We start from the raw sequence: 20,488 nt of genomic DNA on the forward strand, positions 1-20,488 counted from the left end.
CTAAAATACAAAATTAGTTTCCAAAACATATTTTGTGAAAAAAAGGTGGCAAATATGCGATGCGAAAAAGAATAAGACAAAAAGAATGCAAATAAAACTACAACCAATCATTTTACCTAGAAAATAAAACTAATAGAAAATGCATTTATTAATCACCACTACCCATCTTGCACATCACATCTTACCCGGACAAACAACTCAAACATTTTTTCTTTGGAAAACAAAAAAGAAATTATTAAAACACGTCGAAATGAATTAGTAAAATGAAAAAATTATTATATATAAATAACAAAAACAATTTCAATAAATCATGCTTCTTACAAGACATCACATCTTTGCATATAATAAAGGGTTAAATGTGTTTTTGATCTCTTAAGTTGTGAAATTTGAAATTAGTCATTTATCGAAATTTTTAATCAATTTAGTCCTTCATCTTTAGAAATGTGTGGATTTAGTCCTTTTAATCAAATTTTATTTAGTTTATTTAAAATTTTAAATGCATTTTATAATAATATTTGAGTTAGCATTTAAACGAAAATGGGTCAAACAATTCAAATACTATCATGAAATATGCTTGAAACGTTAGATAAACTTAACAAAATATGGTTAAAAGGACTAAATCCATATATTTCTAAAAACTAAAGAACTAAATTAATCAAAAATTTCGAAAAAAGACCAATTCCAAATTTTACTGAGAGACAATTAGCCCTATAATAAATATATCGTTCATAACTATTTAAAAGCTGTATAATTGATTTTATGCTGGTCATAACATGAAGACATTAAATTTTAATAAAATATTGAAATAGTTTGTGACTATTTATGGCCAAGAAGAGCAGAGAGAATACTGAAGAGAAGAAAAGAAGTGAAAGCAAAATGCAACGAGTTACAGAGTGATACAAAAATGGTGTTGATGGGAGGAATTGGAGTACCCTCATTCTCTATCTGTTGTTTATTCCAAACAAGACCCACCAGACGTTTGTGTCTCAAATTCAGATTGAAACCTTCATCGTCACATTCAATCACTACCATGGCATTGACCAATAATACCAATGAAAGGAAGCTTCCTGTTCTGCTATTTGATATCATGGACACCCTTGTTCGTGACCCTTTCTACCAAGATGTCCCTGCCTTCTTCGGAATGTCTTTAAAGGAGCTCATAGATATCAAGCACCCCACTGCTTGGATTGAGTTTGAAAAGGGTCTCATTGATGAGGTAAAAAACCCAACTCTGATAATTCATTGCTGCAAAGTATGGACTATGGACCCTGCTTCTTGTTATATGTAAAGGTCTAAGCTTTTGATAGAAATTGAATTGGGATTTGGATTTTTAGTTGAATTGCACAAGGGGTGTTTGATGGGTTTACAAAGCTTTCTGTCATGTGTACGTTTTTTTCATGCGTCGTATGTGCTTATCTTCTCCTCAACATATGTAGCCATGTCTGGGTAAATGGTCATTTTGAATCTTCTAATTGTACAGTATATCATATATGATATATGATTCGAGGGAGGGAAAGGGATGCCAAGGATTTCAATGGAGAGGGACCAGGGAAGTTGAGGTTCCCTTCTGGTTCAAGAGAAAGGCAGACAAAGGGGTTTGCAATACACACTCTAACACACATTTAATGCTTAAATTTTATATTAAACTATAAAATCAGAAGGGATTCGTTAAATTAGACTTGAGATCAAAACAAGCTGGAGTCATGCAATAAATATCAGTCTGAGTAGAGAGTATGTTCAAAGAGTGTATTCGGGAGTATGTTTCTATCTGCAAAAACTCTTAACACTTTTTTCCGTTTTCTTCCAACCGACCACACTGCTTGTACTGCACTTCGTTAATTTCTAATTTACTAGAATTTATTCCTAGAATGGTTTGACAGTGTCTACTTTCAACAACAATTTTCTTATCAATCTATGTCATTATCTTCCAGATGGAGCTGGCAAGAAAATTTTTTAAGGATGGAAGGGATTTTGATCTAGAAGGTGGGTTGGTCTGAGATTTTGTTGCTAATAGACCTTAATCATGTTTCAATTAAGCAGACATAACGTTATATACTGTATATTTCTGTGTCATTTTAATACATTAAAAATCCCTGTTTCTCTCTTTTCTTTGAAAATTAGAACTGGCATATTTTGAACTTTTAGTTAAAGATCAAGCTGATACAGAGGAGTTGACAATTGGCTATGGTTCATCCTTGTGGTCTACTCTGAGTATTATATATACTGAAGAATGTGTTGGCTTTTTTGTTACTTTGCTATAAATGAATATTGTGGTCCTTCGGGAAATTGTGACAGTTAATGCTTATCCTAAAGTGAGGTGGTGACTGAGCAGTTAGTCTACAGAGACAGTATGACTGAGAAAGTTAGAAGAATCTTTATGTGAATTGTCAGTACAAGACATTTTTGTGCTTACATCAATTTCCATGGTGATTTGATTGTCTGTTGGTTGTTCTACCAAAGCCAATATTGGGTTGCTTTAAAGAATACTGCAGATTAGTACGGTTCATATCGTGAACCATAGTTGTTAGGATTAGCATGATTCACGATATGAACCATAGATGTTAGAATAGCATAATTCATTATTCAAATATCATGACATAGGAAGAAATTGATTCATATCATTTGATATTGTGTGATTCTTGATCACTGTTAAAAGTCGCCCATTCTAACGAGTCATCAGTCTTTGTTCTCGATATTAACCAAAGAATAGAAAACTCAAGATACTTAAATTGTTCACTATGGCTAATATTTATAATATATTTCATACCAGTTTTCTTGAACTTTTTAGTTTTGTGACTTAATATATAAATGGTTGTTGTAAGCCTCGCTTGTTCTGTATGATTTTACTTTCTAGCAGAGATTGGTGTAATCTTTGGATGCGAACATTGACTTGCATGTGTTTCTAATTTTCTGTCAGGCCTAAAAACTTGTATGAGAAGTGGATATTCGTACATAGAAGGCATCGAACCGTTGCTTCTTTCATTAAAGAAAAACAACTATGAGATGCATGCTTTTACAAACTATCCTATATGGTAATGCATTTGCTTTTTCTATTATGATCTGTGTTTTTGTGTTCATTGCATATTACTGAATGTTTTGTACTGTAGGTACCAGTTGATTGAAGACAAGTTAGAACTATCAAAATATTTATCCTGGACATTTTGTTCATGCACATTTGGTATACATTCATAATCTTTTTCATTCAGTAATTTCTAGATTCTAGTGGAACAAAACAAAGTCTTGATTCTACTTTTTCATATTTCACTTTGTTGTTCGTTATTAAAGCATGCATTCAAACTATGCTTCATTATGTGTTTCAGGAAAGAGGAAGCCTGATACTGAATTCTATAACGAAGTTGTGAGGCATCTTAATGTTGATCCAACAAATTGTATTTTTGTAGATGACAGGTTCTCACTCTCTTTATACACTGCATCACTCATCAAAATCAAACCACAGTATCTATCTGGTGATAGACCATTTTAAAATGTAATTAAAATATGAGAGTAAAAATAGTTTTTTTAAGCACAGTAAAACCATATTTAAACATTTTTATTTGAGTCTTAAGAAGAGAGTGCACTCTTCCATAATTGATCTGTTCTTCTGTGACAAATTCACAAAGTTGAATTTGTTTGAATTGGCTAATCGGAAAACTCTTGAAGTGATTATTTTAAATTATGCATGATTTTTATGATTTTTGTCTTAGGCAAACAAATGTGGAGGCTGCAACTGAAGTTGGCATCAGAGGTCTACATTTCAAGAATGTCAATTTACTATGTGAAAAACTGTCATTGATGGGAATTGACATTTCAACAGATGAAGAATGATAGTTTTTTTTTTTTTTTTTCTTTTTCAGTTTCTTGACTACAATTTAATTTTTAGATTTATCGTATTAGATGCAAGTGGAAACAAATAGTTATAAATAACAAACCTCCTACCAATTTTTTTTCAGTGTGATTGTTTTGAATCGGTGTTTTTGTTTTCTAAAATCACTGTCAATCTCAACAGTGTTTGTTCATCATAAGAACAAATTGAATGACTTCAAAGCAGAAAGTATGTGTAGTATTTATAGGACTCTCAAATTTGTGACATGTTGTAGATAAAATCACATATTCCGACAAAAGCATCCCTCTTTATAAACATTATAAGGGATCATTAAATATTTCTCAGTTTTCATAAAGATCAATTCCTTCTATAATGTTTGTCTTGATAATAATTGGAGGCTCTTTCTTCCTTATAAACAATATCCATACAACTTAAATTATGTTCTACTTCCAAACTTTACGATTGTTATCCTGCCATTCAAATATATCATATTAATATAAAATATTAGAAATTATACCGATAAAAAAAATGTATACAATCATAATTATAATTTGATATTAAAATAAATATCATATTTTAAGAATATAAACATGCGCTTATAACAATTATATAAATAATATCATAAATTGCACATGATTATTTATATAGTTTTTACTATTAAGATTTTGAATGGAATTTTAATAATTTAAACTTTTAAGTCTCCTTCTTACATAAGAATGTTTTCATTCTCTCAAAATTTTACTTATTTAATATTTTTAATTTGATTACATTCGAATAAAAGTAAGAATATACTATTTGAAACATTTTTTCAACTTTTAGTACGTGACCTAAAATTAACACGTCATTCTCAATTCATTTTTAAGTTATTTACACGAATATTTTATACCATTTTAAATTTTCTTTTACTTTAATATACATTCGAAGAAAAACTACATGATTTAATTATGTGCATTTTTATATATTAAAACTTTTCTCAAACTCTTTTATCTTTAGTTTATATTTCAATTTGAAATACCCCAGAATAACTGTCCCTAATAACTATTTCGATGTTATTTCATTTGAGTGTTTCCTTTAGCTTTTCAACAAGCAACACTACAATCATATTTAGAAGCCAAAATTTTTGTGATAAAGCAATGTATCATATTAACAACGCGCAATAGTTTCATGGCCATAAGAAACCATTTTGTAGTTTAATTTTTATGTAAGGATGGTATAATATAATATTTTATACAGAAACAACTAAAAATATAATAAACATTTGGTAAAACAATTGTTATGATTAACCGTTTTAATAGATAATTATGTAACATATTCAAAAGAAAATTTGTATCATTTACAATAATCTAAATCGAAAATCTAATTTGCATAGTTATAGTTATTGTTGTTGAACAAACTATTTTTTCACAACCAAAATCCAACCCAAAATTCTCTATTGCATTGATAAAACCATAATTTATGAGTTTGTTGTTTCTAATTATTGTATTATATTATTGAAAATATAGAATTGTGGTAGAGCAGAGTGTTGTGGGTGAATTGCGATTTGTGTTTGGAAGGAGAAGCAAACATGTCTTACTGTGCTAAGCCTTTGACGTTGCAACTGCAGTTGCATTCAAGAACATCATCGTCATCGTTCCAATCCCATGTTGGAGGAGTTACAGTAACAACCTCAACACTGTCTCTTCGGCCCTCTCCTCCTCTTGTTTTAACCCACAACGTCCATTTCCAACCCAAAATCAAACGCGCTTCCACAACCATTCGATGCGCCTCTGGTACTTCTACTCCTCTTCCCTTTCATGGGTTTTCGTTTAAACGCGCTAAAGTTTCAATCTTTAATGTTCCCATATGAATTGCTAGCTTCAACTTTTCACAATTCACGGTAATCACCCTTTGGGAATAGCTCCAATTCAATGATTTAGGGATAGTAAAGATGATGAAATATGTACCCTATATCAATTATTTTGGGGATGTGTAATTGCTTCACAATTTTATTTTATTTTATATTTTTTTCCTATCGGAATTGGGGTTTTATCTCATTAATTTGTTCACTAAAAGTTTGGACCTTATGCATACTAAATGTGGGGATGCTCCATTTCTGATTGGAGAACAGGGAAACCTTTAGGTTTGTTTGATTTCTATTTTCGGAAACTACTTTTAGTTTTCAAAATGCAACTAGGTTGTATAGACAGCTGGTGCTGGGTGGTACAAGAGACATATATGAGTGTGGAATTGAGGGAGAGGTTGGACAAGATGAAAACAGAAGAAGAACAATGAGAAAACAACTTACAATTGCTTTCTTATGTTTTTTTTTTTTTTGGTTTTGAAACGCTTGTTTTGGAAACTATTTTCGAAAAACGTAATCAACTACGGATCAGAAATTGATTGTTGGATAAGTGAATGGTGTGAAATTGTTTCAAAACAATTTTAAGACTAAAAGTGAAAAATGAATCGAACTGACTCTTTAGAACTGTGTTTAGCTTTTGTATCCTTGTTTTAACGATTTCAGAAGCTTGAATTATATTATAAGTTATAACTTCGGGTTTCGGTTTGTTTCAGCGTTGACTCCTCAATTGAAGTCTACCTTGGATACAGTTATTGGTTCAAATAAAGTAGTCCTGTTTATGAAGGGAACTAAGGACTTTCCACAGTGTGGGTTTTCAAACACAGTGGTGCAAATATTGAAGTCTCTAAATGTGCCTTTTGAAACCATAGACGTGCTTGAAAATGAAATGTTACGCCTAGGACTGAAGGAGTACTCCAGTTGGCCTACCTTTCCTCAACTGTACATAGAAGGAGAGTTTTTTGGTGGCTGTGATATCACTGTTGGTATGTAATATGTGACTTAAGTTTTCAGTTTAACAGTTAATTGTCCTCATCATTGTCTGCTACCACAATGGCCTCATCATTACCTTGTTTTTCTGATGCTTCTTAAAGGAAGCATGCAGACCAGTTGCTTCTAGTAATTGGCATCTTAAAGTTGATGGAGATGTTGTTGCATACAACATAGATGCAGTTCCTTAGATGTTTTTGGTGATTTCTCCAATCAAGATTGAAGTTTCACCTCTTACATAATAAAGGTTTACCAAAGATAAAACTCCCATTCTAATGGAAGAACAACGGGAAATTGCATCTTAGTTTTTTCCAAGTATCAGCCTACACTACAACTTTGGAGATTGAAAACTCACTTGCTTGAACTTGAAAGGAAATCGAATCATATTAAGTGACTGGTTTAAGTGAAAAATTACAAATGCCAAAGCTGAACAGATTGATTTATTTGTGGAACATGATGATAAAAGTTGTATTATACCGTGACAAAGACATTGTTTTATAATCAGCTATTGCCAAATTGATTCCTACAAATTGTTGGAGTACACTGCACATGAGTCTTTATTTGTTGCATGCTTTATTAACCATATACATATCTTGGTTCCTTGCAATCGATTATAATAGTTGAAAGAAACATAAGTTGTTGCTTTCGAACAGGTCCTCCAGTTTTCATCTGTTTATCCTGCTGTTATAATTGACTGCTTAAGAATCAGTTTTTAGCTTTATCTTTTTCACTCTAAATCAAACCATATTGTTACATCATCGGTAGATTTCTAGGAAATACTTGCCCTTTTCTCACTTTTTCTTGTATGGCTGCAGAGGCATATAAGAACGGGGAATTGCAGGAGTTGTTGGAGAAGGCAATGTTATCCTGAAGCCATGGAAGGAATGAGAGGACTTTCCAAGTTTTTAATCTTCCCTAAGTTCTACAGTGGCTCAGTGATAATGGACCAAGTAAATTGTCCAATGTTTTCTCGTGTCCACAAATGTCTATTATGATTACTGCAACACAAATCTTGGCATTTGAGTATAAAGCAGATAAGTCAAATGATGATATCTCATTAAATAGACTATTTATTGTATTACTAGTTGCTACTGCAAATCCATTGAATAAACTATTTGAAACTGGCATGTTTCTGCTACCTGTCATATCTTGTAAACATCTTATTTTTGAATTAGTTTAATAATGATGGAAGTACCTTGCTCTAGATTGTGCCACTACAACATGTAAAATCCAAATAAATAGAACTGAACTTTTGAATTGGTTGACTTACCATTATTTCTGCTTAACATCTTTGCAGCTAAAACGCTGTTATTTTCCAAATGGATCTGTCAACTAGAGGTGTTTATTCTAACTGTTGGAATGAGTTAACCTGTGTTTTCACTTGGTTCAAGTTTTGATAAACCAATTTTGCAAATCATAGTATGACATGAAAATATTTGTATTAAGTTTGGATAAATTCAACCTGTTGATCAAATATTAATCTTAACATATTTTATCAGGTCTAATTATTTAGATCAGAGTCTGTTTAAATCCCTCAGAACAGGGTTGATGGGGTGGATCATGAACAACATGAAGGAACTAATTTCTTTTTCTTTTTTTTTTTGTTGAAAATGATGCAAAACACTTAGTAATTATAGAAGAATATATTTTATATATTCTAATATATATGTTTTTTTTTAATTTCTTAACCTTGTGTCACGCATTAGTATTTGCTTTTCCAAACATGTGAACTGAGGATGCATTGTCACTCGTTAAAATGCACCACAATGAAGACATGTTTCTAGGCTTTCATCATTTATTTATGATAATGTAAGGGGAAACTATAAACCTCAAATGAAGCAACATGCTTCTAAAAGTCATGTTCCATTTGGAAGCTAATGCTAACAACATTGGAGTTATCTTAGGTCACCAAAAGATTAAATAGAATAATGCTTGAAAAAAAAAACTGTATGTTATTGAAATTAACGTTGTTATCACTCGATGTAATTTTGATTCTTTGTTGGCCTACAAACAGCTGTGTCTATCTGTCCCTTCTCGTCAATAAATGGAACATTCTTTTTAGATGCCATAGCTTGTATCTATGGATACCAAAACAACAGAATGTCATGAATATGGAAAATAACACTCGTGAAGAACCCTGTAGGACCATTATTTTACTCATGTTCAAAGTGTTTGCCATTAAGTTATTATTTAATTAATATTAATTTGAATTCAAATTGTTATTTTGAATTGATATAGTAGCAACAATTTCTCTGGTGTAAGTACTTTCATTCGAAACAACTCCTCTGTACTACTATTTCTACACTATATATACGTTTTTTGGTATCAATGGAATATATTCTGAATCATATTTTCTATACTTCTAATGGGTGAAAATCCATTTTAAACTCAAATATTCTCATATATCTACAGAATCTATGACTATTTGTTAAACTATAAAAATTAAGAAAGACAAGTAAAGCAAAACTATAATAATGATTAGAAAACATATATTTATGCTAAAACTAAATCCTCCGACTTTAGAACATGAATTCTGAAAAATCTTTTAGTTTGTAAATTAATTTTAAATATAAAAGACTAATTTTAAATATAAGACAGAGATGAAGGACGTCACAATCTAGCAGATTGATAAGTCTAGTTAAGATTCGCCACAAAGATGTTAATCTTTGATAAGAACCAGAGGCCTAAGCCAAGAACAAAGAGAACCCTCTCTTTAATGAAATCAAATTCAATATATGACTAAAAAGTTCCTACATCAGTTTTTAGTACCTTTATTTATCACTCCTTATTATAATCTTCTTCCACATCTTATCTCTTCGAGGTATGTGGTTCCCGAACTCCTCTCGTCTTTGGCCTTGTCTTGGCCTAAAATCATGCTCCTCCTCATCATTATCCCTCCTAAGCATGTGGTTCCCAAATGCCTCACATCTTTGGCCTCGCCGTGGCCTAAAAACATGTGTCGCTTCATCATTATGAGAAGAATGGTCTTAATCATCATGTCTCCTTCTTCTTCTCTCCACTCCCTCTAATCTCACGCTCACATCTTCATTAAACTTTTGGATCGAACTGTTGTTGATTGTGTTGTTGCATTTGATTCATTTGTAATGTGAGCTTATCAAGTGCAACCATGAGTGTCGCAGTCTTAGGTGAGACAGGATAACTATTCTGGGAAGAAGTCATGTCCTGCAAGAAAATGTTAGCAATAAAAATTATATATTTTTTTATTATTTTTTTTTTTGACCTCACCACTTTAATAAGTGTTTCACTCAATTTTTCACTCGTGTATCACACATATAGGCTTTTTCTTGAATGTACTCTCTTGCCTTTTACCACTCAAATTCCCTTTAGTGCTTGACAAAGAACTCTAGTAGCTTAAGGAAAGAGTGAACAAACAATGTGAAGAAAGTTGCGAGATCTAAATCTTGACTTAAGAGGACAAAGAAGGTTCAAAACACTAGACAAAACTTCAAGGAATTGTAAAGACACAAAACAAGAAAATTAAAATTAGAAAATAATAGGACTACCAAAGAGATTTAAATGAGACAACACGGAGACTCTAAGAGAAAGACTGATTACAAGTAAATATCAAGAAATCAGAAATAAAATTGCAATAAAAGTTGTGTTGAACTCACCCTTTTTTTTGTTTTGGATCCTTTTTTTTCTACTTTTTTTTTCCAATATATATTTGTTTCCTTTTGACTTGATCCACAATATTTTTTTTTATTTATATATTTTTTTTTTGCAGTTCAACACAAAAACAAATTAAACAGTTGATCCTTCAAACCCTCATACTCATGTAAATCAAAGTAAGGGCATTGGCAAATCCCAAACCAATAACAAATAATTTCCACGAAGCAAATATAGAAATACACAATGTAAATAAAGAACAAAAAAGAAAAAAAAAATTCAACCAAATTAGAAACAATCTTAGGGATTTTACTCCTTACAAAGGAAACAAACAAAATTTAAAACAAAACACAAAACAAGCAGACATTAAAAATTGTAATTTTTTTTTGGTTTCATATGACAGAAAAATAACATAGAAGAGGAAATTCAAACCAAAACCGTGCTCTAGATACCAGATGATACGATCCTATCCAGGAAAGAGTATGATCGTTTCTGAATTTGAATCCTCAAGAGACACGACACGAATAAATCAATGACGAACGCGGAATAAAACAGAGATGGAAGACGCCACAATCGAGCAGATTGATAAGTCCAGTGAAGATTTGTCACAAAGATGTTAATCTTTGATAAGAACCAGAGGCCTAAGCCAAGAACAAAGAGAACCCTCTCTTTAATGAAATCAAATTCAATATATGACTAAAAAGTTCCTACATCAGTTTTTATTACCTTTATTTATAGGTACATAAGTTTAAGCAAACCTGCAAACCCTACAAGAAGACCCAAGCCCAAAACATAAAAGTATAAACTAATTATAAAAGAAAGCTCAAAACCCAAAAACATAAAACATAACTAATTTCTAAAAGAAAACCCAAAAGTTCATTTCAAGTTCTTCTTATATGGAATCTTGGGATAGTCCTTTATCACTAATTCTTTTGGAAATGTAAAATCATTGAAATGAATTTTGCCTGCAAAAATTTTCTACATACATGACCAGAAATTTAACTCATAACGTACTTAAAAAACTCAGCTATCTACCACTTGCATTGGAGCTTGTTGGTCGAGGAATTGTTATCTCTGTTGAAGTTATTGAATGTACCATAACACGAAAAATGAAATCCGTGAAATACGCCAAGAATTGCCATGTTCTGAAGGACTCTCACAACAATAATGACTGTAAGAACGAGTTCCATGCTACTCTACTGTGTACAAAACAAATCAATGGCTGTACAAGGTTATGTCAAATGAATATTGACACGGAAAATAACTTAGCATTAAAGAATCAGAAGAACCCCTTTTCTCACACAAAGGTGGATCACAATCCATAGTCCACACTTAGCAGCTTTAAACGTAGGAAGGAATATCTGGCCAGGAATTGCAGAATTGCAGCACATTTTTCCATTTGTATTTTGCAAAGATTTCTCAATCTTTACTCCCATTTGGTCAGTTTTCAATCAAGAACCAACTTCCGTTGTAGAACATCCATGCTTGTAAAAATCGAAGAACTATCTGACCAACACGCACTGATAAATACTCTTGTTTACAAAGATACTCAAGTTTCCTCGTTATTTACTGCAGAAGTGTGGCTGGATGAAGAAGAACTGAGAAGAGATTGTGTAGCTAATAATTTGTCCCTTAGCATGACATTATACTCGTATAAATTTTTTAGATTCTTCTGAATATCGGTCAAGTCCATTTCAGAGCCATCCTTAAATTCTGCATACATTTGCAAACAAGTTAATGCACGAGGTAGCAAAAGCACTAACATTTTTCAAAACTCAGAAAATGAAGTTGTTCACTTAGATCATTAAGTAGCAGTTCAAACGGTAGAAACAAGCTTCATAAAATAACAGATGGTAATAGAGACTGAAAGGATATAAAGCAGCTGAACTATTTGTATATAAAATTGTAACACATAAATGTTGAATTTATGTTAAGGATTGAAATAGGTCTACACGTAAGTAATCCATAATATAATAATAATATAACTATTTTAATGTAGTGCTCCATGCATTTGTTTGTTACAACTGCGGAGACTGTGTCTACACGCTACACATGATCTTAAAAGAGGAGCAAAACCGAAGTCATCGTCACTTTAGCAGCAGAAAACCATGGAAGACATTGATGATGGTGAGAGAACGGAGCATAGACTAGGTTTCAATTTTTTAAACTTAGTGAAGTAGCAATCAACAAAAATATATCACCAAGTCTTGAGGTTGAGAATTAGTGATATATCACCAAATAATTAGTAAGCTGCTATGAAATCAAATTAACTTGTACCTAGTGAAGGTGGAGGAGGAATGAAGTTGCCATCAATAATAGAAGATTCTTGAGGTTGAGATTGCGGGGGATCCTTGCATGGACCAACATCCTGCTGCTTTTCCATATTTTCAGAATGCAGTTTTGAATCGTTTATGGATTCATGCGGTTTGCAGGTCACTGACTGCAATACAAAACATTGAAATATGAAAATTATAGATTGATCAGGTTCAGCCACTTAGTATAAAAACTAGATAAAAGCCAACCATGTTAACTACATATCTTTGACTACATATAGCATACATCAATGACATGTGAAATGAGAGGATTCTTTCTTTCCATGAGCTGAGATGATAGTAGCAACATATTTTGACAATTGGATACTACTGAAAACTATATTAGTATGAATCTAAAACATAATTCATGAGACCTTAATAAAAATCTTGATTACTAAACAATGGCAATGGGAAAGATTCATTCTTGTCTCATGGTAACCACTCCTTACATATGTTTACATATGTTACGTTCCCCCACATAAATTTCCAGTGACATCAATAATAACTAGCATTAAAACACCAAAACAACAGAAAGGAAGATCAAGTTTAGAAATAAAGTGCACTGATGTGCAATGTAAAAGCTTTACCTTGTTTGAAGGTAAACTAGGTTTCTTGTACAAACTTATAGAATCTCTTCTGCTTTTCAGCCTTCGTTTATTTGATGAGCCACTACCACGAACTGAATGCAACATACATCCACCACAATCTGTTTCCTTTCTGGTGCTATTATACTTGTCCTCCAGTGCAGTACAGCCAAATGTGTAGATCACATATTTTCTCAGCTGATTAAAAGAAAAAATATCAGTACTACAACCCAAGAGCTAAGATGGATAAAATTTAGCAAAAGGAAAATAATTTTAAATATGCAAGATGTTTGAACAACTTGAAAAGAAATTACTTTGTCCCAATGCTCTTGAGCCTTGCGCCGATTTCTGATTCTCCTCAAAATGCTGTCTTCATTTCTGAGCTTCTTTATCCTATACTCACACTAATTCAATAGAAGGTTAGAAAATATGGAATGTAAGTACGAAGAAGCTACGATGTAATCACGCTACAAGCAGTGAAAATCCACAACAATCAAATATCAGGGAAGCGCTGTTAGAAAAACATATAGAATGTTCATAGGCTTCGAGAAAATAATAACTTGAATTGTAAAAAGTAAACCTTCCAAAGGAATAATAAAATAGAATAATCGTTCTCCAATGCTTTATCATTCAACAAACTAAGTTTATTTGGCTTTTCAATTTATTTAATGAGAATTGACGAAAAAGAAGCAGGAAAAAATTGACTTATTGGTAAGACAGAATCCCACCAATTCAGGCATTTATTGCACAGTTCAAAGTTATTTGCAATTCATCGCACAATAAGAAGCACTATCTAGCTGAATTGCATTGAAATGTGCAATTTTGACTACCATACACACCCAATGAATTAGAAATCAGACACTAATGTATGTTAAAAACAAAAACTGCTATTCACAAAGCCTAATAAGTGGCAGCAACTATAACCAACTATGGTAGTTTCAAATGCCAGTGTTATGTTGTTGAATGCATAATTTAATGTCACAGCCTGGATCTACATTATAAAATATCAAGTCCTAAATGTACAGCATAAAGTTTGAAATACAAAGGAATCATAACCGAATAATATCAAGAAAGGAATAAGAAGTAAACCTGTATTAACAGGTAGAAAAAGATGCCTATGCTAATACAATACAAGCCACCAAGGTCTGCAAGGAAGCTCACTGCACACGAAAGCAAAAAAGAATGGAATTATAAATAATGTGAATCAACAGCAGTTATTGCCGCAAACAGGTTAGCAAAGATATTTTTTTCTAAGATCTCATATCGGATGGTATATGATCAAAGTACTTCTTGTAATGACATTGGTTGATTTAGGCTGCTCAATCCATTATCGATTCTAATAGTCTCCAAAATACTTAATTCATGACACAGTTTTTTGAACAACAATGCAGCATATTAATTATTTCCAAGTAACCTACTCTTTTTTATCTACAAATCTTGATTAGGCCTAAACCAGCACAGAGCACAGAGCACAGAGCTTATTAGTTTGAGAAGTTGACAATTTGATGATTCAGATTGCAGATATAGTTATTCTTGTTTTAGAATTGAGATTTCAAATTGAAGGAATTAACCATTCAAGGATACGGTGGTTAAACTTGACAGTATAGCAGCTGATAGTATCGAGTTTGTGAATTAGAGAAGTTAGAACCTCACAGCAAATCAGATGATGACACTAAGGAATGGAAGAAAGTATCTAACAATGAAGAAACACCAATGTTACATAAAAAAAAAGATGTGCAATTTGGGCACTGTATAGAGGATGAGAAGAAAGGAAGCCAAAAACTAAATAGAATAATTGCAGAGACATAGCTTGTATATACAGCAAGCACAAAAGACACTTACCAGGACCCAAAATATTCTCTCTATCGATTTCCACAACATAATCAGAGAGGAAATTGATGAACAATGTAGTGTTGATCAGTCCATCAGCAGAATTTTCAAGGGATACTCGAAGCTCATTTGTATTACGTGAAACTGAACCTGGGAGGAACTCATGAAATAAAGGCTGTATGAGCTTTAGCTCATGTAAATTATGGTATATTCGAGGGAACAAATTGAATTTCAAAATATTTGATATGTTCCCTCTGAATGTAACCGGGCTATCATTAAAATCACTTCCATTCTTTAGCGTTCCACTAACAAAACTCGTATGTTTCTTAGCAATATCAATTGAAGTGAGTTTGAACTCAAAACCAACAGCAGCTGCAGGATTATTGGGGAGATCAACAAACTGCCATGAAATATACATACGATCATGGTGGACCTTGCAGTTTATACACTTGAAGACAACGGTCGGTCCTGTGCTTGAGTTGTAACAAGTGTAGTTTGCTAAACTAGACAGAGAAACGACTCTTTCATCAATAGAGCCAGGATTCCCAGTAACTAAATTTCCCAGATTCCGTAGATTTGCACAACTCATACTAGACACAGTTGTTATATTGAACTCCATATCATTGATAAAAGAGGCTAACTCTGGTCCATTTGTTGCTCTTACATTGTGCACTTCAATTGATCTCTTTGATATGATCTGGTACAACAACCTGATAGAAGACTAAGTCAAAATGGATACATAACAAAACAAAACAAGGTGAAAATAATAGATTTTCAGTAAGATAACCACAGAATATGGCGAAGTAAGCAATGGAGACTTACGCAGCAAATAATCCAATAAATAGTATCCAACTTGCTATGGAGAAAGCTCCACCAAGTTCTGTTTTGCGTTTGGTGACCACTTTCTGATCATCCTACATGAAGAAAACAGTACCCCATAAAGCATTTTTCATACACAAAGTTAACAGCAATATGCCTATTATTTTGTGTCCCATTGATGAGTAGAATAAAATAGTGTCAAAAGGATAATAACTCATGGCACAAGGACAACATATAACAGTCAGATCAAAGCTTGCCTATGCTGCAATGCTCATTCTTCAGTAACAGCTGAAGCAATCTTTACTGCTGAACCAAAAGTGTTAGCTATACACATGAACCATAAAGAATTTTTTTTTTTTTTGTCATGCCAGCAACTAAGAAGAAAACGTGAATCCAACAAAAAGAAACGAAAAAAACAAAAGAAAAAAAAATTGAAAATACTGAAGGTGCCCTTTTCAGGCTGTTCTTCTATCAGACTTACAAATTAACAACATTAGTAAGCAAAATAATAAACATTGGTATTATATGATTAATAAAAATCAACATTAGAGCAATTTTGGTTTCCATACTTATAATGAGCTATTTTAGTCTCTATTTTGCTCAATGCTAAGATTAGGCCCTTCGTTAGTTTTACATCCAAAATGTGTTATTTTATTAGAATTTTGCATTATTTTTCAAAAAATATTCTAACAAGTGGAATTTTTTTAATGACATTGATCAGTAACACATCAGCCTGTCGATTGAGTAAGAGATTATTAATATCAATAAATCCCTTAAGATTGAGTATCCAATCTTAACAAATTCCTTAAACTATTTCACCAAAACAAAACTCTAAATTCTAACAACAATGTCATAAATATCTGAACAGCTGCATTTTAATTTTATCCTCAAAGTTATGAATGAAATTGGATTGCAAGCCAAACCACAACCACAATTCACAAAACCAGAGAACAAAAGAACGGAAGAAAACAAACAAAAACTAACCAGCCAGTGTCTGGTGGCAAAGCAAATATCCATCCTACTGATCCACCACCTGATCTTGAACCAAACATTCCTTCCATCACCAAGCTTCGTGAACCTCAGAAACAAGCAGAAAACAAGCCACGAGAGGAGCATCACGAGCGTGGCTTCCAAGAACACAGCCTGCGACTGCGTGAACTTCTTGATGGTGTCGAAAGCGAAGAGCGTCTCGGGCAAGCTGAGCGCGTAGTAATCGACGCCGGTGTCGGTGGCGATGGTGGAGTTCCCCTCGAAGAGCACGCATGTGTTATTCACACGCTGGAGCACGTGGCCGGGGGCGCACGCGCAGAGGGTGGTGTTATAGGTGATGGAGTTCGCGGGGCACGACGCCATTGGAGCTGAAGAATCCCAGATCAACCGATGACAAAGCTTTATTCTTTACTCGATTCCGCGAGTGACCCAGTAGAGGAAAATGCGAAAAGAGTTCAGCTTTTAGGAGAATTAGCGTGTAGAGAGAGGAAACGTGAAATGGGTCGGATCCTGTTTCATGGTTGAATTGCGACGGTGAAGAACAGAGTGGAAAGATGAGACAGGATGTAACAGAGGAAAACAGAATAGAAAAACAGAGGAACAGAGTTAAAGAAATAAAACAATATGTTTTTTTGGCCTTGGTTTCTTCCAGATGAAGCAGTGTATGGTATGTGTTTTGGTGTGACAGAGAAGAAAAGAATTTATTATTGTGGTGTTTGCTTTTAAGCTGGTTTTTGTTTTGTGGATAAATATTGGTTTTGTTGTTGTTCGTGGAGTGGTGAAGATTATGTGTGTGCTTTGTGTTGGTTTGTGGACTTTCTTTGGAATGAGTTGAATTGAATTTATGTTTACATCAATAAAAATTAAATGAAACGAGGTCGAATTAATGTTATGAACCAGGAAAATTGAATGTTTGGTAGAGTGAAAATTTGTTTGAAATGGAAGAAAACAGTGAGTATTTGTTGGTATGAGTTGAAAACTTTTTGTTCTCTTTCACTAAAAAGTGAAAAAAAATATTACATTAATATGTTTCTTGCATCCAACTAAATCATATATGTGGTTAGAAAAGAAAATTTATCGAATATTGATTTTATTTAGTTCGAAGGAAACAACAAATGCTTATAGATAAAAATAAATAAAAGTTAAAATTTGGGTATGAGAAAGAAGAAAGGTGGATTCTATAAAATTCTATGTCCTTCCAAGAAAAAATATTATTTTAGAATCAAATTTCAAATGGAATATTAATTTTATCGTTGACTACAGAGATGTGGAATTTCTAAAAATTTTATGGAAATAAAAAATCATATTCATGGTGATTAAAAAATAAATACAACATTTTATATTTCATTTTTTTTAAGTGGGAAAATTGCAACTTAAATAATTAATGGAATAAATAACTATTAATTAAAAAATTCAGTATTTAGAATTGCAGTTTAATTAAATTTTTTCATATATGTCTTTTATTTTATTACCGTTATTTTTAATTAATAATTGTGAGTATATTTTATTTTCTAGAATGTACTTGTAAAATAAAAATTTTCATAGGAGTACTTCTTTTACTATGACATACAAAAATTCAACATGATTCCATTTTTGTTTTACAAAAGTTTGTTTCAACTTTTGAAGAGCTTTTAACATTATTTTCTCTTAAGAATTGAAGCTTTTAAGTGCTATAAAGCTTTATTAGGTTGAGTATGGAGATAAAGATCTAGTTTTTTTTAATTGAAGGGTATAGTTAAAAGTATAACATAGTATTAGAGAAAATGAGAACAAACTCTAATATGCGTTATTTTGATTGACATATTTGAAATAAAAAGCTTAAAAATCATATGATTGTGATATTTGATAAACAATTAAAGCATGGAAAATTAAAATAGGGAAATTAAAACATAAAAAAAAAAACAAATTAAGCCTTAAAATAAACATTTAATTTTTGTCTCGTTTACTAAAAAGTAGTCAATGTTTGTTTACTTGTTCCGTAGCACACGTTTCTCCAATGTAATAAATATACGAACGTTGTAGCTACGTGTTTATTACAAGCTATGTGCTACCATTTATAAATTTATAAACTATAGAATAGTGATGTGTGCATAAGAATTGAAATCAAAATGCAACACTATACTATGATAAAGATTTATGTCATCCATGCAAATTTAGTTTCATAATAAAATAACTTAGTTATGGTTTGTGATCCATATAGTTCAAAGATTTTGTCAATAAACAAATTTAAGGTTAACCCATAAATGTTAGAAAATCTTTAATATATACGAATTTAGGAATATAGATACTTATTTAATAGTTTACTAGTAGGATATGTTATATTATTACAAAAATAAATGTTATGAATGCGATATATTTATATAAAAATTTGATTAATATTTTTATTGGAGTAGTTCAACTCGATTACTTTATTTTGTTTCTAATATAAAGTCTTAGTTAAAGATAAATATTTGTCCTTACAACTTATTGGTAAATTTCAAACGTTTTAACTTTATATGGGTAAAATTTAAAAAAAAAATCATGTGGGTTATTTTAGCAATTATAAAAGGTTTTACTTATTGTAAGTGAATGCATATCTAGACTGGGGAACATTTAATTTTTTTCTCATATGCAAGAAGCACCTAATGAGAATATTTACGAGTTTTCTAAAAATGGAAGACCAATACATTTTTTATTTTATATTTGATAATTTAATAAGAGCGAAATTATATTTTTTATTCAAAATTTAATTAAACGGGAAATGATATTATAAAATTTCAATTAATAAAAAGATCATTTTCCAAAAAAACACGTTTTTTAAATTTAATATTTGTCTCTTCTTTTTTACATGATTTTTAAGGTATTTTTACAATATATAAATACGATAATTTCTAATGTTTTTAATAAAATAGTTGTATAAATTTTATTCTATCTTACTATATCTTTATCTCACATAATAAATACAAATGAAATTACTTATTCCGTTCCTTTGTTACTTTTAAGGTTTTTTCTACTCAAGGAAAATATATAGTTTTTCTATTTTTATTACCATGTTAATGTTAAGTAACTTGTTTATTATATCTCTATCAATTTTGCTGTTTCTATGTACATTTATATGTCATTACTTTTTTCTCTTTGTTAGCATAACTAGTTTTTCTCTCTCTATATATTAAAATAAATTAAATATATAATTAGAAAAAGGTAATATTATCTTGAAATTTAAAGTTACATTTTTATTGAAAAAATTGATAATTAAAAAAGAGAATAAATATTAGAAGACATGTAATAATATTTTTGATAGAAGAGTAATTAATGTGATATTAAATTTTATAGATAACAAATAACTAGAAATAAAATTTCTTAAAAAAATCATACAAATAAAATTAAATGTAAAAAAAAAAACAATAAATTTTTTTTTTTGTTTTGTCAATTTGAAATTCCGAAAACTAAAAATCCCCTATGTCCTAAACTCCCTAAGTTTTAGTTTGACAAGAAAAGGAGCAAGCCATAAGCAATTGTCAAATATCATTTAAGGATATTAGATACAATTTAATGATCAGGAATTACAAAGTCTAAATGGGTTTATTCCATTAATGCAACTGTTATGTATATAATTTATCTTTGTTTTTATTATCATATATAAATTTTGTCTATCATCCCTTGAGAAAAGAATATATTCGAATTAATTAAATGTTTT

At 31.4% G+C, this 20,488-nt stretch overlaps 3 protein-coding genes across 3 annotated transcripts; 2 read left to right on the forward strand and 1 right to left on the reverse strand.

Moving 5' to 3' along the window:
- The first annotated feature begins 822 nt into the window (after positions 1-822).
- On the forward strand, positions 823-3,949 carry LOC114184012 (flavin mononucleotide hydrolase 1, chloroplatic). The gene is made up of 6 exons (XM_028071237.1): positions 823-1,216; positions 1,932-1,983; positions 2,918-3,032; positions 3,108-3,178; positions 3,321-3,408; positions 3,705-3,949. Exons 1-6 carry the CDS (start codon positions 905-907, stop codon positions 3,823-3,825), a joined length of 759 nt encoding a protein of 252 aa, XP_027927038.1. The 5' UTR covers positions 823-904; the 3' UTR covers positions 3,826-3,949.
- A 1,346-nt stretch (positions 3,950-5,295) lies between these two features.
- Positions 5,296-7,854, forward strand: LOC114183468 (monothiol glutaredoxin-S7, chloroplastic). Its single transcript, XM_028070493.1, has 3 exons — positions 5,296-5,592; positions 6,377-6,646; positions 7,466-7,854. The coding sequence occupies exons 1-3, from the start codon at positions 5,388-5,390 to the stop codon at positions 7,519-7,521; spliced, it is 531 nt and encodes a 176-aa protein (XP_027926294.1). The 5' UTR covers positions 5,296-5,387; the 3' UTR covers positions 7,522-7,854.
- A 3,476-nt stretch (positions 7,855-11,330) lies between these two features.
- Positions 11,331-17,607, reverse strand: LOC114186346. Its single transcript, XM_028074415.1, has 8 exons — positions 16,807-17,607; positions 15,826-15,917; positions 15,016-15,713; positions 14,263-14,333; positions 13,488-13,577; positions 13,177-13,371; positions 12,555-12,717; positions 11,331-11,990 (listed from the first exon to the last, which is right to left on the reverse strand). The coding sequence occupies exons 1-8, from the start codon at positions 17,173-17,175 to the stop codon at positions 11,827-11,829; spliced, it is 1,842 nt and encodes a 613-aa protein (XP_027930216.1). The 5' UTR covers positions 17,176-17,607; the 3' UTR covers positions 11,331-11,826.
- Positions 17,608-20,488: the final 2,881 nt, after the last annotated feature.

Source organism: Vigna unguiculata, chromosome 5 (genome assembly GCF_004118075.2).
Source record: "Vigna unguiculata cultivar IT97K-499-35 chromosome 5, ASM411807v1, whole genome shotgun sequence".
NCBI classification, from domain to species: domain Eukaryota; kingdom Viridiplantae; phylum Streptophyta; class Magnoliopsida; order Fabales; family Fabaceae; genus Vigna; species Vigna unguiculata.

Coding starts and splice junctions, on each gene's coding strand:
- LOC114184012 (XM_028071237.1), top strand. CDS start 905: ATGGTGTTGATGGGAGGAATTGGAGTACCCTCATTCTCTATCTGTTGT. Junction 1,984..2,917: donor AAGGGATTTTGATCTAGAAG/GTGGGTTGGTCT, acceptor ATTTTCTGTCAG/GCCTAAAAACTTGTATGAGA. Junction 3,409..3,704: donor TGTATTTTTGTAGATGACAG/GTTCTCACTCTC, acceptor TTTTTGTCTTAG/GCAAACAAATGTGGAGGCTG.
- LOC114183468 (XM_028070493.1), top strand. CDS start 5,388: ATGTCTTACTGTGCTAAGCCTTTGACGTTGCAACTGCAGTTGCATTCA. Junction 5,593..6,376: donor AACCATTCGATGCGCCTCTG/GTACTTCTACTC, acceptor GGTTTGTTTCAG/CGTTGACTCCTCAATTGAAG. Junction 6,647..7,465: donor TGGCTGTGATATCACTGTTG/GTATGTAATATG, acceptor GTATGGCTGCAG/AGGCATATAAGAACGGGGAA.
- LOC114186346 (XM_028074415.1), bottom strand. CDS start 17,175: ATGGCGTCGTGCCCCGCGAACTCCATCACCTATAACACCACCCTCTGC. Junction 15,918..16,806: donor TTGCCACCAGACACTGGCTG/GTTAGTTTTTGT, acceptor TTCTTCATGTAG/GATGATCAGAAAGTGGTCAC. Junction 15,714..15,825: donor TTTATTGGATTATTTGCTGC/GTAAGTCTCCAT, acceptor GTCTTCTATCAG/GTTGTTGTACCAGATCATAT.